The following is a 16330-nucleotide window of genomic DNA, read 5'->3' on the forward strand; positions in this document are numbered from 1 at the left end:
TTTTCCTTTTCTCATTTCCCTGTTGCACGCCTCAAAGTGGTGGCCCGCTGTTGCCATGGTGACACGGCACAGGGTGACGTCGCTTAGAAATAATGACAACTGGCGACAGCGAGGAAGCAGAGCCAGAGTGGTGATTAGCCTCGGAGGAGCGCCCTGTCTGGGCGGAGAGGCAACAAAAGAAGGAAGGAAGGCACGGGAGGGCGAGCTTGATTTAACAAATCGTGAGCGGATGCTACCTGCCTGCAGCAATTAGGAATCACGGGACCTGGTAACAACGGCCCGTATCAGAGTGCCGTACATTTTTACAGAATATCCCTTTGGTTGCCAGGTTTGGCCTTCTTTATTACTCAGAGCTCCCGGTTTAAGTGCAGTAAATATTTGTTGTTGGTCTCGAGTCTAGCTCCATCTCCTGAAAGATAAGAGGAACTGTTGACACACCATCTTTGTAGCCTGCTTCGTACTTGTGACTTGAGCCGTGCCTTGTCAATGGCGATTTTTAAAAGTGTGGCGGGAAGTTGATTTTTTTTTTTTTAACTTCTTGGGTCAGTGAAATGACAACAAAACTACAATCCTCTTTTACTCGGTTGACCTCTCCCTGATCCTGAATTCCTGGGCTCTGTTTTTCTGCTGAAGTCAAATGGTGCTGTGTAGGGAAATTTTTATTTGGTTAAATATTAATGACATACCATCACCTGCATGCCTGACCCTGCTCGTATCTTTCCCACAGTGTTCAAACAAACAAGCAGCACTCTGCATCCTTCTGGGGTCTTCTGAGCCCTGGGAGCATCCAACCCACATACCCCATATCTGGTTCTGTGACAGAATGATTGTGTTCTCCATAGTTAGTGGGGTGGGGTTGGATGTGAAAAGTAAATGGAAAGCTGGAAGGTTCTCCCCAGCAGAACCTCTCTGCGATGTACTCAACACCAGCTTACAAATCTCGAGAAGAATGGGACCTAGCAATGGCCGTTGGCTCAGGGGACCAGGGCGGAGGAAAACCCACTCTCTCTGGTTTGCCTGCAGAGATACGTTAACCCCCCAGGGTACCCTGTGTTGAGGGTCCGTGCGGCTCACAAATTGTGCCTTCACTTGCTGGAGTATACCACGGCTGGGGCAGGGCCTCTTAGAGCCCAGTCTTACCAAGAAACAAATTCACGTCCACTTTTAGCAACCTTTTTTGGCTGACAGCCTTCAGGAGCCAGTATTGCTTGTCTTCAGAAAATTCGAGAGCCTCCTGGAGGTCTGAGAGCAGAGCAGCTCCCACCACCACACCGTGAAGACAGGGCTGGGGTGCGGCTGAGTTCTGGGTGTACAGTAGCATTCTGTGTGCTGCTCTTTTCTCAGAAGAGAAAATGTAAAGAAGAACAATTAAACCTCTGGGGCTTCCCTGGAGGCGCAGTGGTTGCGAGTCCGCCTGCCGATGCAGGGGACACGGGTTTGTGCCCCGGTCTGGGAGGATCCCACGTCCCGCAGAGCGGCTGGGCCCGTGAGCCATGGCCGCTGCGCCTGCGCGTCCGGAGCCTGCTTCCCTGGTGGCGCAGTGGTTGCGAGTCCGCCTGCCGATGCAGGGGAACCGGGTTCGCGCCCCGGTATGGGAGGATCCCGCGTGCCGCGGAGCGGCTGGGCCCGTGAGCCATGGCCGCTGCGCCTGCGCGTCCGGAGCCTGCTTCCCTGGTGGCGCAGTGGTTGCGAGTCCGCCTCCCGATGCAGGGGACACGGGTTCGCGCCCCGGTATGGGAGGATCCCACGTGCCGCGGAGCGGCTGGGCCCGTGAGCCATGGCCGCTGCGCCTGCGCGTCCGGAGCCTGTGCTCCGCAACGGGAGACGCCACGACAGTGAGAGGCCCGCGTACCGAAAAAAAAAAAAAAAAAAACCCCTCTGGGGTCCCAAGACCTAGATCTGTCTCCTTTTTGCAGCCTGGGGCTGAAATATTCAACAGCTGCTCCTTGCCAGGTGTTGAGTACAGAGCCGCCACCTCTCCACCCCGCCTGGACGCCCCCTTGGATCTGAACTCTGGAGCAGGGACACAACGAGCTCCCCAGAGGCTCCCCTCCAAACCCCCGCACTGATGTTCCTGTTAGATCCCCCGGCTCGAACAGCCGGCTAACAAATCTAGGCCAAACCCAGCCGAGCTGATAAGATTTCCAGAAGAGTTCCTAAAAATACATTTCTCCTTAAACCAGCCTTGCCAATCACTGCACAATCACAGAACTTGAAGGACAGAAGTGGCCTTAGAAATTGTTGCACCCCCTCCATTTTTAAAGCTAAGAAATCAGAGTCCCAGAGAGCCAACCGCAAGAACAATGGTTGAGGAATATTTCAAATCACATCATGAAGATGGAACAAAGCAAACCATAAAGGCAGTACTACCTATGAGCTGTGTAGCATATTCTTTCACTTATTTGTGCATTCAGCCACTCACTCATTCAGGAGATATTTATTGCGTGCTTACCATGTCCTAAAGTTTTGGTGTTGCACTAGATGTCAGGGATACAGACGGACCCTGCCGTCACGGACATCACACTGCGGTTGGGGGAGAACATGAACAGATAAGTAGGTAAATACGTGAGTGTAAAATAATGCTCAGGACTCTGGAGGGAAATAAAGCAGGGTGAGCTGGAGTGAGGAGGTAGGACTGAAACAATATCACATCAGGAATGGCCTACCCCAGGCTAATATCTGAACATCTGGGAGAGGCACATTCTCAGCAGGGGAAGAGCAGGTCAAAGCCCCAGGCAGGCCCATGTTTGGCCGCTCAAAGACCAGCCAAAGGCAAGGGTGGCTGAGGGGGAGTGGACAAGGGGAGAGGAGGTCAGCGAAGGTGTGGGCAGATCCGGGGGGTCAGTACGGGCTATCGCAAGGCTCTTGGCTTTCACACGCAGGAGGTGGGGAGCCACTGGAGGCATCTGAGCAGAGAAGTGATGTGATCTGATTACGTTTGCAAGGGAATCGTCCGAATAATATGAGATGGGCCTGCAGGAGGCAAGCGTTAGGAGGTTACTGCATTAACTTACAGGAGAGATAATGGTGTAGTTGAAGGTGCCCGCAGGGGAGGTGGAGAGAAGGGCCTAGGTTCTGGATCTATTAGAAAGGTAAGGCCAGTGGAACTTCCTAATGGATGGGAGGTAGGCTAGCAGAGAGAGGGAGGGAGGGAGGAAGGGAGAGAGAGAGAAGGGATACACATTTGGGAGTCATCACCATCCAGTGGGCTTAAAGCTCTAAACTGGAGGAGAGCATGGTGAAGCAGAGGCCTGGTGGATTTTGCAGCCAAACTGCCTGTGTTCTAGCCCTTTCCTCACCGCCACCATTCACCATCCACAGATATGCCAGCCTCCTCCTCCAAGTAACACCCGCCACGAGGCAGAAACTCTTTGAATGCTCTCATCGTTATTACCTTTCACCTGAAAACCATTATCTCAAATGCTTCTCCATAAATATTTGTTTTAAGTTAGTCCCTGGGTCTTATCTCGCTGTTCACCCCCAGGTTAGTGCTGTCAACCAGGGAAGCTATCGGCTGCCTCTGCCCAACGGCCTCTTCCAACACCTGCCTCTTTCTTCTTGACACGTGCGCACTTCCTATGGCACCTTCTGCAGCTATTCACTCGCACCCAAGGGAAGCCACTGGCCCTTCCCTCACTCGCAGATCACATGTGATTATTACGTGCTGAGCCCACGACGGATCCAGAACCTCTTGGTTGGGGATTCCAGCCGTGCGCTCTTCTGACGTCACTCACGCCCGCGTGCGCGCGCGCACGCACCACCCCCCCGCCCCGCCCCAGATACTTCATGATGCACTCAGACACAGTCACAGGATAACAGATACACTTTCCGCAAGGAGAGAAGTACGGCCCCTTCACCCACCTCCTCGGCTTCAGCCACCTCTGCACGTCCTCTTGTTAGAATTCCACCCTTTGTGTTGCTTTAAATTGTCCCACCTCCGAGGCCTGGACCTTTGAATTCAGTAGAATCCTTTCTCTGCCCCTGGTCTCAGGTTGCCAAGGATAGATGGAGAAATCATTCATTTCAGAACAGGTTCACGCTGTCCCGCTCAGGTGGTGCCTCCTGGGCCGCCTGACACTCCTCGGCTTTCTCTCTCTTCCTGTGGGCCACGTCCCAGGTTCCACCTCAGCCTGTCCCAGCAGCTGGAACGTCTCCTCCCCGGCTGAGATGTAGGGGCCACGAGAGCTGCCCCATTCTTCCTGCCTGCCCTCCAACGGGAGAGCCGTCGCTCTCCTCCTTCTGTCGGCCCGGGTCTCAGAGCCTCCCCCGGAGCCTGGAAACTCTGAATCTCTCTCCCAGCACCCTGGATGCAGCGCTATTCAGAGGCTCTTTTGTCTCTCAGTATTCTTTTCCTGTGGCGTCACCTGCTCTTCTGCTTTCTGTCACCTCTAAATAACTGAACAAAGCGTCCATGACCCTGTCCAAGTCTTTCTTTTTTTCTCTCCTAGATATACACACAGATGTGAATATTGATATGTGTTTCTCTCTCTCTCTTTTTTCTCTCTCTCCCATTTTAGCCAGTCTGTGGTTTTAGCTATCATTTCTATGAACATTAACTCCAGCTACGTATCCATGACCACGACCTCTATGTCCCTTTTCCAATTTGCCTCCACTCCCCAGCATCCTTCCTCCTGGGCAAAGCATCAGTGCTCTTCTGCCCACACAGGACCCACACTTTGAGGTCCTCTTTGACAAATCTCTTTCCTGCACTCCTCACCCCCAATCCCCCCAGTTTATCTTTTTCTGATGATTTTACCCCAGCCGTGATATGGAATCACCCTCCTCCTTTTCCTTCCCACCCCTGCACTATAACTTTGGGCCTGGATTACTCCTTTGCTCCTGGACCATTGCTGGAATCGCCTACCAAGTTCACCACCTGCGAGCTCTTCTAATTCTAGTGCGTCCTAAGTGATCCTCCAATTGGGGTCTTGTCTAGAGCTCAAGTGCTCCCCAATATCTACCAGAGTAAAGATCCTGATATTTTATAACTGAGCCTACTTACTCAGACTAACTCAGCCTGAGACCCTACAGCACTATTCTCAATGGGGACACCACCACTCCTTATAGAGAACTTTGGAAATTTAAAGGAGCATTTTTTCCCCCATTGTCCTAATGACCAGGCAACATCTCTGGAATGTAATGGGCTGAAGTAAAGGATTTTGACATCTTGCAATGAATATGACTCCCTGGGAGTAAAGAACTAGTCAGTATCTCATGAGTTCTGAGTGTCCTCCTGGACATTCACATGGATAAAAATCCTGTTCTGGGTGATCTGGGTCAAGATCTTAACTGTTTCATGTATTTGCATGGAGTGTTTTTTTTTAATTTATTTTTTACTTTTTGGACAGTCAATGTAACCGAATTTTTCAAGAATACAACAACAACTGTGTAAATTGAGTCAAGATTGTTCTTTAACTTGTTAGGAACTTTAACGGGAATTGATTGGCATCTTTAAAAGCCACCTGTCTCACCCATGTCAGTCTGCATTGTTCCCGTCACGCAAAATAAGGTGTGAACATCCGACCACTTCGTTCTGTCTTCTAACATATTTGTGCCTAAGCATGGACATTTTAAAACACACATTATTTATTTTATAAATAACGACCTCCTTTGATATCTTAGTTATATTTCAGTTATGACAATATATTTACGATTTTCATCTGGTGGTAATAAAAGTTACGTTACAAAAATTTTGTCAAAGAAGGGGGCATTGGTCGTTGTACGTGTACAGGCAGATGAACTAGGCATTTGGCTGGTGATAATAGAGAGAGAGAGAAAAGGGAAAAGGTCAGCTGAAAAGCAGTCCTGGCCACCAGCAACTGTGTCTGGGAAGGAAATGGAAGTTCTGAGGAAGAATTCTCTGGCATTCAGGCCTAGGTTGCAGCCTGCAGCTCGATAATTGTTCTCACTGCAGCCACTGGGTCCTGGACATCCAGGAAACCGGTAAGTGCTGTCAGTCTTAAATGGTATCTAATACAATTGCTTTTATTCTAATAAGAGCAGCTCCTAACTGAATGATAAATGTTTAGATAGAAAACACAGGCACAGTGAAAAAACATAATTTGAATACAAATATGTGTTGAATATATTATATCTGGCTGTAGTTTCAGGAGTATGTTTAGAAATCTCTCCTCTTCTAATTGAAGAAGGGATTTCTTTTTCTGCCTGTTCCTGGAAACTACAATGAAAATGGGCTGGAAATTTTCGTGCATTAAAATGATTTCTGGATTTTATGAATTTTTCACTTGTACTTTAAGAGACAAGGTCCAAGAGGAAAATTTTTAGTGGGGGAATTTCTCCTTTTATTTCTGTTATTATGAAACATTGGCTTATCTGACTTACTGTGTGACTTGGGTGCCCCGGCGTTTAATTTCCTCTATAGAAATGTATTTGAAAGTATGTTCAAAAGAACAAGTACCACGTGAAATGAAGACATGCTTGGTAGCCGTGGTTCTTTCCCTGCTTAGAATGAATGAGTGTTTGGAATTAGTTTTTGAAGAGCATCTATCAAAGTTTTGTCTAACATTCTCTGAAGGACTTCATACTTTGTACCACCATCAAAGAAAGAGACTTTCTACTTTCTTTAAGTTACACTTCATTTGCATTACACAAATGTATAACTCTTAGTGAGTAGGAGTCATTTCCACCTGTGTGTGTATATGTGTATGTGTGTGTGTGTGTGTGTACATGAACACAGGTTTAAGGAAAGTTGATGCCTTAGCTAATGCTGATAGGGTTAGACACCAAATAGAGAGTCCTTATAATATACTACTAATTATATTTTGGTTGCAATACATCCATTTATGGTTTAGGTATTTCCAGTCTCCATGATTCCAAACAAGGAAACTGAGACTCAGAGAGCTTAGGTGACATTTCACAGCTATTCGGGACAGAGAAATGATTGACAAGAATCCAGGGTAGAAAACTTTGTTCTTACCCCTAACCCATGCCAAAGTTTCAAAGCACTATTTCATTTATATTTCCAATAAATTGAAAAAAAAAAATCTTAAGGTGTCTAGAAAGAAAACTCTTTTTAAGGACAATCACTTTTGCCGTTCCCTTCACTTTTTTTCTTGGAAAAGTCAATGAGCTTCTGTATTGCTTTGGCAGCTGGGACTGCTTTCATTTCTGTATTTGTATTGGTCCTCTGGGGTTCCCATGGGAAGGTCCCAGTCGGGGGCCTCTTCTCAGTGGCTGGGATTACACCCACTCCTGGAGGTCAAGTGGCTTTTAGCCCAGTGCTCCGGCCACTCCTGCTCTGGGTCCCTCTCCAGCCCGGGCGTTTGCCTCTGACACGCAGGATACAGGGAGTCAAGGACCAAGGGAGAGAGCATGTGGAGAGATATTTTAAATTTAGCTCCAGAAATAGAGACGTCAAGCCACTCACAGGAAGGAAGAATCATTTTTCAACAATGTGTTTTAAGAATTGAAAGATTAAAAATACAGTACTTGCTTTTCTCTTTCTGACTTACTTCACTCTGTATGACAGACTCTAGGTCCATCCACCTCACTACAAATAACTCAGTTTCGTTTCTTTGTATGGCTGAGTAGTATTCCATTGTATGTATGTGCCACATCATCTTTATCCATTCATCTGTCGATGGACACTTAGGTTGCTTCCATGTCCTGGCTATTGTAAATAGAGCTGCAATGAACACTGTGGTACATGACTCTTTTTGAATTATGGTTTTCTCAGGGTATATGCCCAGTAGTGGGATTGCTGGGTCATATGGTAGTTCTATTTGTAGTTTTTTAAGGAACCTCCATACTGTTCTCCAGAGTGGCTGTATCAATTTACATTCCCACCAATAGCACAGGGAGATCAGCTCGGCGCTTTGTGACCACCTAGAGGGGTGGGATAGGGAGGGTGGGAGGGAGACGCAAGAGGGAGGGGATATGGGGATATATGTATAGGTATAGCTGATTCACTTTGTTATAAAGCGGAAACTAACCTACCATTGTAAAGCAATTATACTCCAATAAAGATGTTAAATATATATATATATATATATATACGTAAAAAGGGAAAAATTCATGAAAATGAATTACCAAAATTATATACATAAATAAAGGGTTAAAAATAGGAAATCCAAGATTCTCCAAATTAGAAGTTAGGAAACTCAAGGAGACATAGTTTCTTTATGTAATTAGATTTATGCAAAATAAAATTAAAGGCATCCCATAAATTACTTAATGGATAATAAGTCCTTGACTGTCTGACTCAGAAACCGGTTTGCTTTGCAAGGATCCTTTAATCAGCTCTCTAGGAGGCCGTTGTCTGGCAGACAGCTAAAATACCTTAGATGACCAAGAGTTGGCTGGAGGAGCTGTGTGCTGCAGAACTATTTTCCTTAAGGCGGTCTTAACGTTTTAATCAGTCTCAGTCTCAAGATTGGACATGATTGATGTGTTTCCCTTCAGAAATGTACAAACTGGCTACAAAGCTTTGGCAAGGCGAGGACACCTGGGGTCCACAGCCCGGGCTTGTCTGAGGGGCGTGGCCTGGGGCAGGTCGCCAGGGTCGTAGAGTGAAGGACCGTGCTTTCCAAACTCAGCCTGCGACATCACAGAGGGCCTGTAAGGAACGAACGTGCACAGCGAGTTCTTTCCTGCAGTCACAAGTCACAGCTTTCTGAAAATCTAATACCTAGAAGAGTTTTCAATATGTTTTGAAAGATGAAGTGTCACGTAAGTGAAGACCCTAAAAAAAGCTTGGGATTATTTTGTACTGTTGAACAGCAAGTCCTTTGGCATTTCAGGAAATACTACAGAACCTCCTTTCCTTGTCCTTGAAATTCAGTCTTGCCTTTCCTTTGAAGATGAGTCCAGCAGTGAACCTCCATATTGGTCATATCTGGCGCTGGGGCTTTACACAGCAGCCCCTCTGTGGAGAGTTCTGGCGTCATGCGGCTGAGGACCAAGCTGCTGGCCACCAAGGACCGCCAGCCCCCTAAGACGGTCCTCTCTCAGACAAGGGCCCTAGAAACAAAGCCCTATTTACCCCCATCAAAGGCCTGCTTCATCCTGAACAAAATCTGCAAGCTATGAGACAATCTATTTTTCAAATTCTCATAGAATCAAGTCTCAGCGGGGACAAATCTCTCAGGTGTTTCCTGTGTCATCTAGTTTTGTTTTGTTTTGACTGATCAGAAACACAGCCACTGGGAGAAACCCTCAGCCAGCCCTCCCGCAACTGTTTGTGTGGGAATCGGTGACCCCAAGACCCTGTGATCGACTCAGGGCAGACATCTTGGTTCCCTCACAGCAACCCAAAGGATGCCTGGTACGCAGGAGGGCGGCAAGAAATGCTTACCACGGTGCTTCTCAAACTTGGGAGTGCTTCAGAGTCACCCCTGGAGGGCTTGTCAAAACACAGATTGCTGGGCCCTACCCCCAAGACTTCGGACCCAGGACCTCTGGGCTGGGGCCTGAGAACATGCATTGTTAATAAGCTCCCAGGGGCTGCTGGCCCACGTATACTACACTTTGCAAACCTCTGGCCTAAAGATTCAGGGTTTTGAAGCTCAAATAATTTATCTCTGGGGCAGCTCCTCACCCTAACCCCCAACTTACTTGGCAACAACAGGGTAAGCCGGTGGCACTTGCTGGAATTTTCCTACAGGATGATACTGAAACTCTCTATTCAGAGCCTTATTCCTTTAGGTTAGACTTCGGTCCATATTAAAATGCAAATGCTCTTTGGAGGAGGATCAGGAGTTTATTGGACAAATATTCGTTGAGCATATTCTAGATACCAAGCACTGAACTGAACTCTGCGGATTTGAAAATAATAACAGTCTATTAGATACACAGGAGCTTATACTGGGGGGAGACACTTGGATAAATCAATATTCACAGTTCTCATGAATTAAGGCATAATGATGTCTACTTAAAAATAATTACCAGGCAGTGTTAAAAGACGGACTACAGAGAGGCCATCAAAAGGGGAATGAAGGGGACTTCCCCGGCGGTCCAGTGGTTAAGACTCTGCGCTTCCAATGCAGGGGGCGCGGGTTCGATCCCTGGTCGGGGGAAGTAGGATCCCACATGCCGCGTGGTGCGGCCAAAAAATTTAAAAAATAAATACATAAAATTAATTTTAAAACGGGGAATATGAAGGAGGTCAGGCCGGAGCCCCGCTTCAGGGTGCAGGGCCGGTGAGGGCTACCAGCCTGGTGACTCAGCAGAGCCTCAAGGGCAAGATCATGCCCTCCTCTGTGAGGGGGCTTAGAAAGGCAGCGGGGGGAGAGAACGTGGGGTGCCTGAATGCCTGGACAGGACTGGAAGGGAACACCTACAACGGCCAGAGAGATAACTGGGAACAAGTGCTTCAGAATTCTGCCCAGGTTCTGCCTGGGAAGGAGCTGATACGGGATGGGATTGATTGTGAAGCTGGAAGTAAAGCTGAAGCACAACTGAAAAGGAGCGAAGCAAACAGAAGCAAAAGCAAAGCACTGGGAGAAACTTAAACAGAAAACACTGGAAAATAATGGGAGCAGGAGACCTTGCTTCCCAGAGTAGCGCAGAAGCTTCCAGGAAAGGTAAATGGTGCCTGGCACCGAATGGGTCCAAAGCTGACGCCCGTGGCAGCTTTTTGAGAATCAGAGAGACGTGCCCTCTCCACACAGACACATTTTAACAGGGACCCCTCTAGGCAGGTGAACTAGAAAGGGCCACCCCCTGCTCCCCCCTCCCCCAGGACGCTGGGAGCTTACTCAGCAGCTGTGCTCCCACCAGGGCCTCGAGCCGAATGGACTCCCCGTGACTGCAGCCGCGTACGGGGACTTGACATCACACCCAGGGGGACCGCCGGGCCCCAAAAGTGTTTCATCTCCTTCTGGGTTGGTAGCAGCTGGAGGAAGACAGCAGGCTCAGGCCTTTGTAGTGACACCGTGGGATGTGTACTTAGGGAAGCTTCTCTGTGGGTTCCCTTCGGCTGCAGAAGGAGACGGTCTGAGAAATGAGGGGCGCTCCAGAGAAGAGGCCCCGAGCGAGCGCCCCGTGCAGTCAGCTCTTTGATCTGCAAGGTACCGTCCTGCTTTCAGAATCTGTGGCCGGAGCAGATCCACCCCAGGCCTGACCCCAGTCATTGATAGGGAACGACTGCAGAGAGGAAGCCTGGAAGTGGATTTATTCAATAAATATTTATAGAGCGGCTCATCCTTTCATCACCTTGCTTTGGGACAGCTCTTGACTGTTCACAGAGTGTTTTTATGTTTCTTCTGTAATCGGTCCTTCGTGGCAGTAACCATGTAAAGTAGGTAGGAACTATCATTAACATTTTACAGATGAAGAAACTGGATCTCAGAGAAATTGACTTACTAAGGTCATATGAAGGAGGCTTCGCAAAACAAGGGCTGGAACCCGGCTCTTAGGACAGGGTACTTTCCACCATTCCAGAGAGTGCTGTGGCTAATAGAAGAAATGCAAAAGCCCCTACAACAGCGCCATCAGCAGAAATATAATGTAAGCTACATATATAATTCTGAATTTTTTGGAGGGGAGCTAAAAAGAAGCGAGTTTAATTTTAATAACAATATTTAATCCAGTTTGTTAAAAATATTGTCAATCCACCATGTAGTAAATATGAAGCAATATTAATGAGATGTTTTCATGGGTTTTTTGTTTCGTACTAAGTCTTTGAAATCAGCGTGTATTTTATTACTTAGAACACGTCTCAATTAGGATGCTGGCTTTTTCTTAGAGATACTTGCTCTGTATTTAGATTTCATAAAATTTACAACTGAAAAGTAGATTCATATACTCAAGTTGGTCCAAGCATACTTAAAAGTTTTCCGATAAGTAAACTGAGAATCAGCTTTTAAGTTAAATTTACGTTAATTAAGAAAAAATAAAAATTTTAGATTTAGTCCCTCAGTGACGCGAGCCATATTTCAAGTGCTCAATAGCCACGTGTGGCTAGTGGGCCTCCCAGGAACCTCCAGTCTGTAGACCCAATATGTAATTTGCTCTATGTGTTTGTTAGTTAATTTAGTCTCTTGTCCCTTGATAACCATGTTAAAGGTTGGTCTTCTCCATCCTTGCCCATCATTGCCCATCTCCTTCAGTGGCCTCCCCTGACCTAAATTAAATCTCTTCTCACTTCCTCATTCCCACAGCTGTTTGCTGTACCCACTCCAGAAGATGGAGGTTGTCATGGCCCAAGAGAGGCGATATCTTTGTAACAGTAGCTCCGTAACTTTTAGGATAGCAACAGAGAAGAAGCTGGGAGAAAGAGTGGATTCATGAACGCTTAGGACAGCGATATATTCAGGTGCAACCTGACGAGCCTTGTGGAACATCTTTGACTTACACAGGACTCTGGCCGTCAGAAACTTGGTTCCTCTGTTTTCAAAAGCAAGTCCATCTTGATCGAGTCTGACCATCTAAATTCTGGTTGGATTTTCATAGTAGTAGAAATGGCACTCCATTTCTCCCGGGGGGGAAGAAAATGCCTTCTTATCTAAAAGTATACGCAAAAGTGTACCCCATTCACTGGATTGAGTTAAGAGCATTGTTCCTGTGTGATTTTTAGGAAGACTTGAGTAATGATTCATTTGCCATCTGTGCATGAATATGTGTACGCCTGTTTCTTTTCCTACACGTGAAGCAGCGGCCAAGACTGTGCTGCTTTGAGGAAGAGCATCTCCTGCATCTTTGTTGTTCTGTGACCCCACTGGACCCAGGTCCTTGGGACTCAGGGACGCTGCAAAATATTTGGCAAATATGAACTACGTGTGTGCAGCCCCTCATTTTGTCTCCACATTATTGGCGCCTCAGCTCCACTGAACACACAAGCAGAAATGCTTCCTTGTCCCTTGCTTCCCTTGCTTTGTTCTCACGGGGTTTAGAGGTAAGGGTTGAGGTAATGAGGGTGCAGGTCCAGGCTGGTCGGTGAAACCTGACCCAGAGGCAATTTGGTTATTAAAGTCATCTTCTTAAACTCTTGAAGTTAAGATAGTTGATGTTAGCTGCTGGGAGTGCAATCCTGCCATAAAGACAAGCAGGAACCTGTCTGGCCCCTCAAATATTTCACAGTGGGGAGCTTGGAATGTGTCATAGCTTTCCAGGTTGCCAATTTCCTTAAATGCACATACAATTATAACTCATTCAAACACTTCTGCCAACAAGTAAGACAAGTATTGGGATGAAGAAGCATTTCCCACTAGTCCCGGGAGATGTCCCGCTAAATAAATGATCCACAATCAGATAAGCTTGAGAGACGCCCCTGCTTCTCTTCCCCTATCGGAGACTCGTTCAAGGCCGAAAAACGCCCTCTTGCAAGGAAGCCTGTTCAGCTCGGTTTGCCTGGAGTTAACTAAACTTAATTGGTTGTGAGACTTACTTTTTCAGGGAACACTTGTGAATCGCTCAAGAATTATTGCTCTCTGAACTTCTGTGGTACATGACGATTTTAAATAACCTACTTCCAGCCTCCATTAAGTCTTTAGTTATAAATTTTTTAGAAGGCCATCAAGGCTAAGCAAGTATCTAAGGTAGCCCGTGGCATATCCAATATATAAAAATGACCAACTTCTGATATTTAGTCCTTCATTCATGCTTGACTCAGTAATGTTAAATTTTTAATGTTTTAATAATTTCATAATCCTTGGAGATATTAAAAGAAACTAATTGTGCTGATCTTAGAAATCTGAATTGACTTGTTATATTTTTGTTGTGTTAGATATGTGATTCAGCTCCAGCGTTCCACAGAACAGAACATTCTCAGATTGTGACTCCGTTAAAATCTGAACTGGACTCAGCTAAAATATACTTGCATTCATTCACTTAGTCAGTGAGTCAGTCATCAGTTAAATCAGTCGAGAAATATTTTTTGAGGACCAAATAGCCATGAACTAAGTAAGGCCCTAGGGAAACAGAAATGGAATATACAAACTGCCCTTACCCTCTGAGTGCTTACAGCCTAGAAAGGAACACTTTAACATCACACAAGTATTAAACGTAGAGAGAAAGTATAAGAGATCTGAGAATAAATATCAGGAGGCTTCTTCCTTTCTCTCTCTAAGTTCAAATAAATCTCTGTAAACTAGAAAAGGATGTAAAGGGTAAGGAGCCCACACTTCATCCAGAATGACAATATCCTTATTATCTGGGAGAGTCACATCCCAAATGATTGGTTATAGCATTTCCAACAATAAAATCAATGGCCTAAATGTGAAATTAATTGGAAGTCACAGTTCTAATACACTGTTTTGGCGATTAGGCACATTAGATTGAATTGTTTCAGAACGCCTAATTATTGTGTCTGCCACACTCATCTGTCTGAGTCATTCCTAACTTTTGGACTGCTGCCTAGATCATTTCTGCAGTACGGTTGCAGTTTTGCATTCTTTTCTCTCTCTCTTTTTTTTTTTTTGTGGGCCTCTCAGTGTCGTGGCCTCTCCCGTTGCGGAGCACAGGCTCCGGACGCGCAGGCTCAGCGGCCACGGCTCACGGGCCCAGCCGCTCCGCGGCATGTGGGATCTTCCCGGACCGGGGCGCGAACCCGTGTCCCCCGCATCGGCAGGCAGACTCTCAACCACTGCGCCATCAGGGAAGCCCTTTTCTCTCTTTTTTAATGCATAACTTTCCTCACTATATTCAAAGCTCTAAACTGCACTTTCGCAAATTCTAGATAAGAGCTAAATAGTTTGTTAAAGTGTTGATTCCATTGAGTTTGGGTGTAAGTTGATATTTTATTTGTGTTTTGCAGGTTCAAGATTTAAAAGTGCCTGTGTGAAGTCACTTTTGCTGGAAACCACAGCCCGGGAGCTTTTGTGTGATCGTGTTTTGCTATCAAATACACATTACCCTGACCTTACGAGTGGACGAAGATACCTCAACTGTCTGGCTTTGCCAGTTGCTTGATTTCGGAATTTTGAAAGGTGAAAGGAAAGAGAAATCCCGCTAAGATCTGAACATCTAAGTGGCTTATTTTCCAGCATCGTCAATAGCTGCGAGCGTCAGAACTAAATATTCTCCCAAGGAGTGCCATGATATTGAAGTCACATTATTAAAAACAGTTGTGTCTGCAAAACGATCAGGCGACTCGGACGTTTGCAGCCAGAGATGACAGTGAGCATGCTTTCACTGCGGCCCGCAGTCTTCGAGGGGGGCATATTGATTGATGAGTGACCGCCTGCCCATCAATTCTCTCCTCACTTTGTTTCCTGGACTGGGCTTCTTTAAGCAATTTGTCACTTACCTTCAGACTTACATGTGGGATTTCCCACAGCAATAGTTTTGGAATCATTGGAACTTGATTTGATTTCATCATTTAACAGAAACGAACAGGATCCAAGTAATTTTCTCATCATGGCTTTGAATGTTGCCCCGGTCAGAGACACAAAATGGCTGACCTTGGAAGTCTGCAGGCAGTTCCAGAGAGGGACGTGCTCTCGCCCTGATGAGGAATGCAAATTTGCTCACCCCCCCAAAAGTTGCCAGGTTGAAAATGGAAGAGTAATTGCCTGCTTTGATTCCCTAAAGGTAAGAGAATGCATTTTACGTGTCACATCAATGCCACGTTGGACTTTCAAATAGAATATTTTTCGTGGTACTTTTACAGACGTTTGACAATCGATTTTAGATCCTGTTTTCTTATTTGTGGTGACTATTGGGAGATTTGTGCTCAAATTTTTTCATATCAGGTATATATAAATTTTTTACGGATCCATGTTTAAATTAAAAATACATGGTGCTGTATTTTTGGTCTGGCATGACATTCGTGTACCCAAGAGTTTTAAATCAAAGTCTGGCTTGTGACAACTGAAGATAAATATTTTATTAACGTTTGATCTTCTGGAGGTTATACAAAGGTGAAGAAATTGAATGTGTCACTTTTATGTGCCAGTTATTCTGATTCACCTCGTGAAGAATTTTCTACTCTTGTGGCTTTCTTTCTTGACCTAGGGCTTCCTAAAATACTTTACTTAATAGGTTTTTCACTCTCTGTGACAATTTGTCATGGCTAACAGAAATTATTAAGTACGCACGCAGTACTTCTTGAGAACCTACTATGTGTAAGTTAACACGTAGCACATCAGAGAAGAAATGAATGTGATTCAAGATGGTATCCTTGGTGATCTCACTGTCTGGTAGGGAAAATACAGCAAATGGCTACAATGCAAGACAGAAAGGGACATGTGCCCTAAGAGAAGGATAGAGGGCAGACTTCTATGGGGATCCATAGCTGGGAGAGCTGGCTTCCAGCTGATTGTTTCAAGAAGTTTTTGGAGGCTGTGGCACCTGAGTTGTATACTGAGTTTGGTGGAGCCTGGGCTTGAAGAAATGGGAGAATTATAATGAAAGATCTAATTGAAGGAAATGG

General features: G+C 45.9%; 1 protein-coding gene across 7 annotated transcripts in view; it reads left to right on the forward strand.

Annotated features, from left to right (window-relative positions):
* Positions 1-16330, forward strand: part of MBNL2 (muscleblind like splicing regulator 2) — a 156191-nt gene that overhangs the window by 34895 nt on the left and 104966 nt on the right. For all 7 annotated transcript variants that reach the window (XR_008619068.1, XM_028497777.2, XM_007101402.4 and 4 more), the window contains exon 2: positions 14714-15489. Coding sequence is in view for 6 of the 7 variants with exons in the window: in XM_028497777.2 (XP_028353578.1) it covers positions 15316-15489 (174 nt within the window). In the remaining variant the exon portion in view is untranslated. The remainder of the gene's footprint in view (positions 1-14713; positions 15490-16330) is intronic.

This window comes from Physeter macrocephalus, chromosome 13 (assembly GCF_002837175.3).
Source record: "Physeter macrocephalus isolate SW-GA chromosome 13, ASM283717v5, whole genome shotgun sequence".
Taxonomy (NCBI): Eukaryota; Metazoa; Chordata; class Mammalia; order Artiodactyla; family Physeteridae; genus Physeter; species Physeter macrocephalus.